Raw genomic sequence first — 9,394 nt, forward strand, 5'->3', positions numbered from 1 at the left:
TAGGGCAGCCCCTGAGAAGACCGGTGAATTTGAGTTGAAGTCAAGTTTGCTACATCATATACCCAAGTTCCATGGGTTATCAATGGAGGACCCCAATAAGCATTTAAAGGAGTTCGAAGTAGTATGCTCAAGTATGACACCAGTGAACGTGGACAGCAACATATTGAAGATGAAGGCTTTTCCCTTTTCTTTGTTGGAGAAGGCCAAGGATTGGTTGTATGAGTTGGCTCCCGGAACTGTCACATCATGGGAGAGTATGAAGCAAGCCTTCTTAGAGAAGTTCTTTCCGACATCACGAGTCATTCTTCTTCGCAAAAAGATTAGTGGAATTCAGCAAAGCCAAGGTGAATCTTTTCCAACTTATTATGAACGTTTTAAAACTCTTGTTGCTTCATGTCCACAACACCAAATGAAGGAGGAGCTACTTCTTCAATATTTTTACGAAGGTCTTTTACCATTTGAACGGCAAATGTTGGATGCATCCGCGGGAGGAGCTCTAGTGGACAAGACACCTAGGGATGCCAAAACTCTCATTGCTAATCGAGCACTCAATGCACAACAATATGAAGGTGTTGGGCAAAGAGACACCCCACGGCCACATCATGTAAATGAGGTAAGTTCTATTTCTGAGTTACAATCCCAAATGGCTAACCTTACGTCTATGTTATCGTAGTTTGTTGAAGGCCCCAAAACGCAAGGAACTACAATCTGTGGTGTATGCTCCATTCAAGGACACCAATCTGATCAATGCCCTCAATTAATTGAGAATGGAGGGTGGGAATCTGCCAATGCTGTGGGTTATGGGAATCAAAACCAACCAAGGGGTGATCCTTTCTCCAATACATACAATCAGGGATGGCGTGACGACCCCAATTTCAGATGGAGAGATGCACCACAATATGCCCAACAAAGTGGATTCCGACAACCCCCGGGTTTCTTTCCAAGGCCAATGGCACCACAACCACCTCCTCAAGCACAATCATCCCAAACCAACCCAGGTACGTCTATGAATGATGATAAAACATATCAGTTACTAACCACAATGGCGCAGGGAATGCAAAACCAAGCAAATGAGGTTAATGAGCTAAAGAAGCAAATGGGCCAAATGGCCGAATTTTTGGGACAATTCCGTGAAAATGGTAAGTTACCAAGCATTACGGTGGTCAATCCCAAGGGTGGTTTCGAATTTGCAAAAGCTATCACACTAAGAAGTGGAAAAGAAGTGAGAAACAAGGAAGATGAGAAGATACAAATCGAAGAAGAGGAGCAAACTTACCCCACGGTAAGGGTAGCACCACCCATGCCGCAGCCATCTAAGACCTCCCATCCATCCATCTCAGGTAAGATTGTTCCAAATGTTGTGATTTCGAACACTAATCTGCCCAATGTTCTTTTCCCTCGTAGATTTGCACAATCGAAGAAGGAAGAAAGCGAAAAGGACATTTTGGATACCTTTCGAAAAGTCCAAGTAAACATTCCTTTACTTGATGCTATTAAGCAAGTGCCCAGGTATGTAAAGTTTTTAAAAGAGTTATGCACAACTAGGAAACGAATTTCAAACAAAGAAGTTGTGAAAGTAAGTGAAAATGTATCCGCGGTTTTGCAACGAAAGTTACCTCCAAAGTGTAAGGATCCAGGGAGCTTTACTATCCCATGCATAATTGGAAACACTAGATTTGAACAATGCTTGTTAGATTTAGGTGCTTCTATTAATGTTATGCCATATTCCATTTATGCATCAATGAACCTTGGTGAGTTAAAACAAGATGGCGTTATAATTCAATTGGCCGATCGTTCTAACGCTTATCCCAAGGGAGTCCTTGAGGATGTTTTAGTGCAGGTTAATCATCGTATCTTTCATGCAGATTTTTATGTCTTAGAAATGGAGGATTCGAGCCATGCTCCATCATTGCCAATCTTGCTAGGCCGACCATTCATGAAAACAGCGAGAACAAAGATAGACGTGTTTACAGGAACATTAACCATGGAGTTTGATGGGGACATTATTCGTTTTAATCTTTCTGAAACCATTAAATATCCAATTGAGGACCATTCTTGTTTTGCTATTGACATTGTTGATTCTTTGGCACAGGTACATTTAGATCGAATGAACGACGATGCACTTGAAATAGCCTTAGTGCACGGCATAGGAGCAAGAAATGAGGGTGGGGGAATCCTTGCAACCCACGGCATGGAATCTGACCATATTGTCGTGCCCCCTTGTGGTGAAGTGTTTGAAATGGTCGCGGCCCTCCAGTCATTGCCCTCACAATCTGGTAAGTCTCCACTCTCAATTTTAGATTCGGTTTTGGCTAACAAGTTACTTCCATCAATTGTGCAGCCACTTACACTTGAGTTAAAGCCATTACCTAGTCACTTGAAGTATGTTTTCTTGGGAGAAGATCAGACACTACCCGTCATCATATCTAGCTCACTCACGGCCCAAGAAGAAGACAAGTTGATAAGGGTGTTAAAGGAGCACAAATCTGCCATTGGATGGACCTTGGCGGATATCAAAGGCATTAGTCCCACCACGTGCATGCATTGCATCCTTTTGGAGGAGGGAGCCAAGCCATCTCGGGAGGCTCAACGTCGCCTTAATCCACCCATGTTGGAAGTAGTAAAAAATAAGGTTATAAAATTGCTTGATTGTGGTGTTATATATCCTATTTCTGATAGTCGTTGGGTGTCACCCGTGCAAGTTGTTTCAAAGAAGTCCAGAGTCACGGTGGTGAAGAATGAAGAACAAGAGCTTGTACCCACTCGTGTTGTGACCGGTTGGCGTGTTTGTATTGATTACAGGAAGTTAAATGCCATGACAAGGAAGGATCACTTTCCATTGCCATTCCTGGACCAAATGTTAGAAAGGTTAGCCGGTTATAAATTTTATTGCTTTCTTGATGGATATTCCGGATATAACCAAATTATGATAGCTCCGGAGGACCAAGAAAAGACAACCTTCACGTGCCCCTTTGGCACCTTTGCATATAGGCGCATGCCATTTGGTTTGTGCAATGCCCCTGCGACATTTCAACGATGCATGGTGATTATATTTTCTGATTATGTGGAGAAGATTATTGAGATATTCATGGATAATTTTAGCGTGTTAGGTAATTCATTCGATCATTGCTTGAATAATCTGACCTTAATTTTGAAACGTTGTGTTGAAACGAATCTTGTGCTTAATTGGGAAAAATGTCACTTCATGGTTAAGCAAGGTATTGTTCTAGGACATATTATTTCTGAAAAAGGCATTGAAGTGGATAAATCTAAGGTAGACCTTGTTCGTCACTTACCCTCTCCAACTTCGGTTAGAGAGGTTCGTTCGTTTCTTGGTCACGCAGGTTTTTATAGGTGTTTCATAAAGGATTTCTCCAAGATTGCACAACCACTATGCCGATTGCTTCAAAAAGAGGTGGCTTTCGAGTTTAATGATGCATGCTCCACGACATTCAAGCACTTAAAGGAAGCTCTTACTTTGGCTCTCATTATCACACCTCCAGATTGGAGCCTTCCATTCGAGTTGATGTGCGATGCTTCGGACTATACGATTGGTGCTGTTTTGGGGCAGCGAAAGAACAAACAACCTCATGTTATTTATTATGCATCTAGGACACTAAATGATGCTCAATTAAATTACTTAACCACTGAAAAAGAATTACTTGCTGTGGTATTTGCATTAGATAAGTTCCGATCATACTTACTTGGTACTAAAGTTATTATTTTTACTGATCATGCAGCTCTCAAGTATTTGTTCACGAAAAAGGAGGCCAAGCCTAGACTAATTCGATGGATGTTGCTTCTACAAGAGTTTGACATTGAGATTCGGGATAAGAAGGGCGTGGAGAATGTGGTGGCTGACCACCTAAGCCGAATGGTGCATGAGGAAGCATCACCAATTTCTAAAACCTTCCCCGATGAGCAATTAATGTCTATCTAGGTAAGTGAGCCTTGGTATGCAGATTTAGTGAACTTTTTGGTGTCTAAACATACCCCTAGCACACTTAATAGGAATCAACGTGGTAAGCTTAAAAAGGATGCTAGGTTTTATGTTTGGGATGATCCATACCTTTGGAAATTTTGTCCTGATCAGATTGTACGCCTTTATGTGAATGAATCTGAGTTTCAATCTATTTTAACATTCTGTCATTCATATGCATGTGGGGGACATTTTGGCACCCAACGCACTGCCCTTAAAGTCTTAGAATGTGGGTTTTATTGGCCAACCATTTTTAGGGATGCTAGGACATTTTGCCTTACATGTGATCGTTGTCAACGAATGGGTAATATAAGTGTTAAGGATCAAATGCCACAAAACCCTATACTTTCTATTAAAATATTTGATGTGTGGGGAATTGATTTTATGGGTCCTTTTCCTTCATCACATGGTTTTCTCTATATCTTGTTGGCGGTGGATTATGTTTCCAAATGGGTGGAAGCAAAAGCCACCTGGACTAACGATTCCAAAGTGGTTGCAGATTTTGTGAAATCTAACATTTTTGCTAGGTTTGGAATGCCTCGAGTCCTTATAAGTGATGGAGGTTCACATTTTTGTAATCGCACAATCGAGGCACTGCTCAAGAAGTACAACGTTACACATAGGGTTTCGACACTCTATCATCCTCAAACAAGCGGGCAAGCCAAGGTGTCGAATCGGGAGATAAAACAGATTCTTGAAAAGACAGTTGGGCCAACAAGAAAAGATTGGAGCTTGAGGTTAGAAGATGCATTGTGGGCTTATAGGACCGCCTACAAAACACCCATAGGAATGTCCCCCTTTCGACTTATGTATGGCAAACCATGTCACTTACCTGTGGAGTTAGAGCACAAGGCTCATTGGGCCATGAGGAAGTTCAACATGGATGTAGATGAGGCGGGAATTCATCGTAAGCTTCAATTGAATGAACTTGAGGAAATACGGAATGAAGCTTATGAGAATGCTCGACTTTACAAGGAAAAGACGAAGGCCTTTCATGACAAGATGATTCGCACCAAGTCCTTCTCTGTTGGACAAAAAGTGTTGTTGTTTAATTCTCATCTTCATCTATTTCCGGGTAAGTTACGTTCACGTTGGATTAGACCCTTTGTTATTACTAATGTTTTTCCTCATGGTGCAGTCCAAGTTCGTAGTTTCAAAACAGGTCAAGAGTTCAAGGTGAATGGGCATCACTTGAAGCTTTACTACGAGAGCTTTGTAGAACATGATGTGGAGGAGACAACCCACTATGCCGTGGGTTCCCATGAAGGTTGATCAATGTGGCATCGTCCGGCTGCAAGACGTAAAAGGAAACGCTACTTGGGAGGCAACCCATGCAATCAACAAAGGAAGAACTTGGGAATCGCTCCAAACTCAGATTTGCATCCCTAAACCTTTTCCTTTGTTGCTTACTTTATGTTATGTGCGATGTGTTCATTTGTGTTTTCCTTTGCTGTTAGTTTAGTCTAAAACATTGAGGACAATGTTTAGTTTAAGTGTGGGGGGGGTAACATTCTTTTTTGAGATATTTTTGCATGAAATTCGTAGGGTATTACCACCTAACATGTCTAAACTTGTGTCCCACTGTTTTTTAGTGTTTTTAACATGTTTTGAAGTCTTTTTATGTGTTCATTTGAAAAAATCCGAAAAACAGTTTGAAACAACTAAACAGAGTCAGTTTTGTGGTTGTTTTTATGTGTTTGTGTCTTAGGATACCTTCCAACACAATGATGAGGATTTGATTTTTATGTGCATGGTTGTTAAAGAGAGTTATAAACATGGATGGAGGTTTGATATATTCTTGGTTTATACTTGGTTATAGTTGTTGTTTATGAATTCATGTTTAATCCCAAAGAAAAAAATAAGTTTTTGTAATATGCTTGAAGGAAGGAACTTAGAATAACATTACAACCCTGAGAGAATTGAGCTTTAAACATTCTTTGGAGAGTATTAATCTGTGATTCTTGTTTTCAAACTCGTTGCATGATCTCATTATTCTTGCTTGGTTGCTAATTAGAAGGTGTTTCATCACTTAGTTCCAAATGCTAGAACTTGCATCCATTCCATTCAAAGCATGATATTGATTGCATAATATATATCAAGATGCAGTGTGTAGTGAAGCCATCAACCAAACAGCCAACCCATGCACTATATATTGTAGGTCATAACCCCCATTGAGCCATTGTTAACCTTTGTTCTTTGTTTACCCATATCATCCCCACCTAGCCTAGATTAGGACCACCCATACCCTTGTTCTTGAAGCATAGTGAGCATGACTTAGAGGGAATCCTTTCGATTATGCAAAACAACAAGTGTGGGGGAATTTGGGTGTGTGTTGATATGCCACGAAAAGAAATAAGGCATGAATGAAAAAAAAAAATTCGTGGAAAAAGAAAAGAAAACGTTGTAAAAGGGAAGGAAAAGAGTATGAAATAAGTGAAAATATGCTCACATGTTGTGGTAGTTGAAGAAAGGGTCCAAAACGTGGAATATGGCCCTAAGAGTTATGTGAATTTTCCCCTTGTGTGTCTAAGTGAGTCTCTGCAATCATAAGTGATTCTAAGTGTCAAATTTCATTACTTTGCTTGCTATTGCTTAAAGAACGTTTGTTATCCTTACCTTTCATTGATTAGCCAATCACCCTTAACCCGTTACAATCCTTATTCTTCAATTTTGATCATTATGTTTTCAATAATGTGGAGTTTGGAATTGATGTAAGCATATGGTGTCCCTGGTTCTCGCATCTAATTAGTAGCATTCCTTTCATGAGATCATATTCATATACATCCCAGAAAAGTGCTTTCCTTGTTATAAACAAATGTGGGTGTTTAGTTTCATATTTACATCAATCTTCTCACATATACTTAGTGTAGGGTATGTAACCAGAAATTCTGTGTGAAAATAAGAGAGTATCTTGTAAGGAATTAAGTGAATTCTCTAAGGCATATTACTACATTCAATTGTTGTTTTAAATTGATTAAATGAGAACTAGTAAGTCGTGATTATGATTACGTATGTGCCTAAGCCTAAGGATGACTAAAATCTATGTGAGTAATGATCTTGAACATGTCATGTGCATTAAGAATCCCTGAGACCATTGTTGGAAGGTTTAGGTTTTATTTTGTTTTTCCGTTTTGCTCGAGGACTAGCAAAAGCTAAGTGTGGGGGAATTTGATAGGAGAATATTTATGCGACTTAGTTGCTTGTTTTAGTGCTTTTATGTTATTAGTTCTTAGTTATTTTAGTTCTTTAAGCTTCTTTTGTGTGTTTTCAGGTTCATAGGACGTATTTAGCGAAAGGATGCATTTTGGAGCCTTTTAGAGCAGTTTTGGGCTTATTATGGATAGCTTGTATATGAAGCAAGGTGGATGGACGAATTTGGAGTCAAAAGAGGTTAGAAACATGCTACAAATCAGAAAAGGAAAGTTCATGACAAAGAAGATAAGGAAAGTGCAAGAAAAGAGGAAACATTATCCAAAACCTTATCCAACCTTATCTTATCCAAACCTTATCCTATCTTATCCTAACCTAATCTTGTTCCACCTTAGTTTCTAGAATACCCAAAATCAGCCATAAGACACTTAGTTTCTAGAAGGCCCAATTTTGGACGAAAATTCTTAAACCTATTTCTAATTGGATTCTGATTTTATTTGGCCCTTTTTCTCTTGGATTTGGATTGTTTAAGTCCATATCTGAAATCAATTGGGCTAGGACTTAAGTTCCCAACCTTTGCCGCAAGCCCTAAGGGCCCTAATCACTTGTATCTGCTAGGTTTAACCGTAATTCTGATTCCTAGGGTTTTTACCATGCTATATATATATGGACCTTAAGTTGCCGCACCCCCCCCCGACACATAACCTAAGCAGCCATTCATCATTCATCACAGAAATTCGTCCATACACACCCTAGGCAGCAAAACACCCCAAAAACACCATTCTAGCGCCTAGAAAATACAAGCAGCCACTCCACCTTCTTCCACCCTCTTTGCCGAGTTCTCCACCACCTTCCAACCATCAAACACTCTTCCACACTCACCCTACACCCCTTGCCGTGCCTCTACACCCCCCAAAATCCAGTCTACATCATCAAAACAGCCCAGAAACCATCAACACCCAATCTGCCGCAAGCAAGGAAAAGGGACAGATTCACTCAATTGTTTGGCTCTTCATTCTGAGTTGTTGAACAATTTTAGGTGTATTCTATCTTATATTTCAATGTCTAATTCCTGTAATCTTTGTTTTGCTTTAAGTATGATTGGCTAAATTCGTTTTGGCTAAGGGTGTATTCAAAACCATGATTATATATGTGAAATAAGTTGATTACTTCCAGTTATCGTTGCATAAGTCGTGAATACAATTTGCTTCACCGTTTGATTTAGAACTTATTCTTGTATGTTGATTGAGAGTGCACACTTAATTTGCATGCTTGAATTTGGTGCTAGGATATAAGTTTGTTTCACCTAATCGTTATGAATTTATATTCGCAAGTAGTGAAGGTCGCTAGTCACGATCGTGTTAAGTAGATTCCTGGCAAGAGTATGTTGGAAGTATGCCCACAAAGCCACTCATTTGATGTAATAACTTTTTGGAATATTTAATGTATTAAACTTTTAAATGTTTAATGAAGGGCAAAGCTTATTGTTAATCACTATTTATTGTATCATGTGTTTAAGCAATAAGGGAATCCTAGGGATGTATTTGATCTAAGAGACAAGTGATCTAAGTGAGTTAGATTATCGAGACCATTCTCTTATGTTAATTCCTAAAACGTTCCTAGCCATAGGATTGCCAATTGGGTATTGACAATCCGCTAAGGTTAGTATGTGTTATGTCAACTCAAGCTTGAGTATGACTAGTCTCAAGTCATTTGGTGTTGGACACTAAGACAAACACATAGGTGCTCGAAACAGTAATTGAGTACACTGAACAACGATCGAAAGAGAGTTCGAACATACATGTCATGTAAGAACTCGAAAGTTGCAATATGCAAAGTAGTCCTTTGACCTGAGGCATCATAGATGTCTAATGGTTAGGTCCTTGATCTTTGATCATGTCAACGGCATTCCATCGGAGTGTCCACGGCATTGTTAGGGTCAAGCTATCTAGTCATGTAGGCATATGAATGCACAACAAGGGATCTCTAACCTTCCATGGTGGAAGGAGAATACTCTAAGATATGATTCGTAAGTCTTTGGCCAAAGCAAATGAATATGACTTAGGAAGTTTGTTCCAATTCATATTCAAAGGAATCATATAGAAAAGTATCACATTGGATAGTAGACATGAAACAAACTATCACTTAAACAATGTGATTAAGAGTATTGTATTAGAGAAGGACCGTATTGCATTGTAGTTGTAACTGGATAGGTTCTCCAACCAATTTTACTTAGCTTGGGTAACCATGACATACTGCTAGGTG

The 9,394-nt window shown here is 39.5% G+C and overlaps 1 protein-coding gene across 1 annotated transcript; it reads left to right on the plus strand.

Annotated features, from left to right (window-relative positions):
* The first annotated feature begins 1,042 nt into the window (after positions 1 to 1,042).
* LOC139195006 (uncharacterized) lies at positions 1,043 to 3,940 on the plus strand. Its single transcript, XM_070820180.1, has 2 exons — positions 1,043 to 2,876; positions 3,741 to 3,940. The coding sequence occupies exons 1-2, from the start codon at positions 1,043 to 1,045 to the stop codon at positions 3,938 to 3,940; spliced, it is 2,034 nt and encodes a 677-aa protein (XP_070676281.1).
* The last annotated feature ends 5,454 nt before the right edge of the window (positions 3,941 to 9,394 follow it).

This window comes from Malus domestica, chromosome 04 (assembly GCF_042453785.1).
Source record: "Malus domestica chromosome 04, GDT2T_hap1".
NCBI classification, from domain to species: Eukaryota; Viridiplantae; Streptophyta; class Magnoliopsida; order Rosales; family Rosaceae; genus Malus; species Malus domestica.

Coding starts and splice junctions, on each gene's coding strand:
- LOC139195006 (XM_070820180.1), top strand. CDS start 1,043: ATGGCGCAGGGAATGCAAAACCAAGCAAATGAGGTTAATGAGCTAAAG. Junction 2,877..3,740: donor AATGTTAGAAAGGTTAGCCG/GTTATAAATTTT, acceptor CTGATCATGCAG/CTCTCAAGTATTTGTTCACG.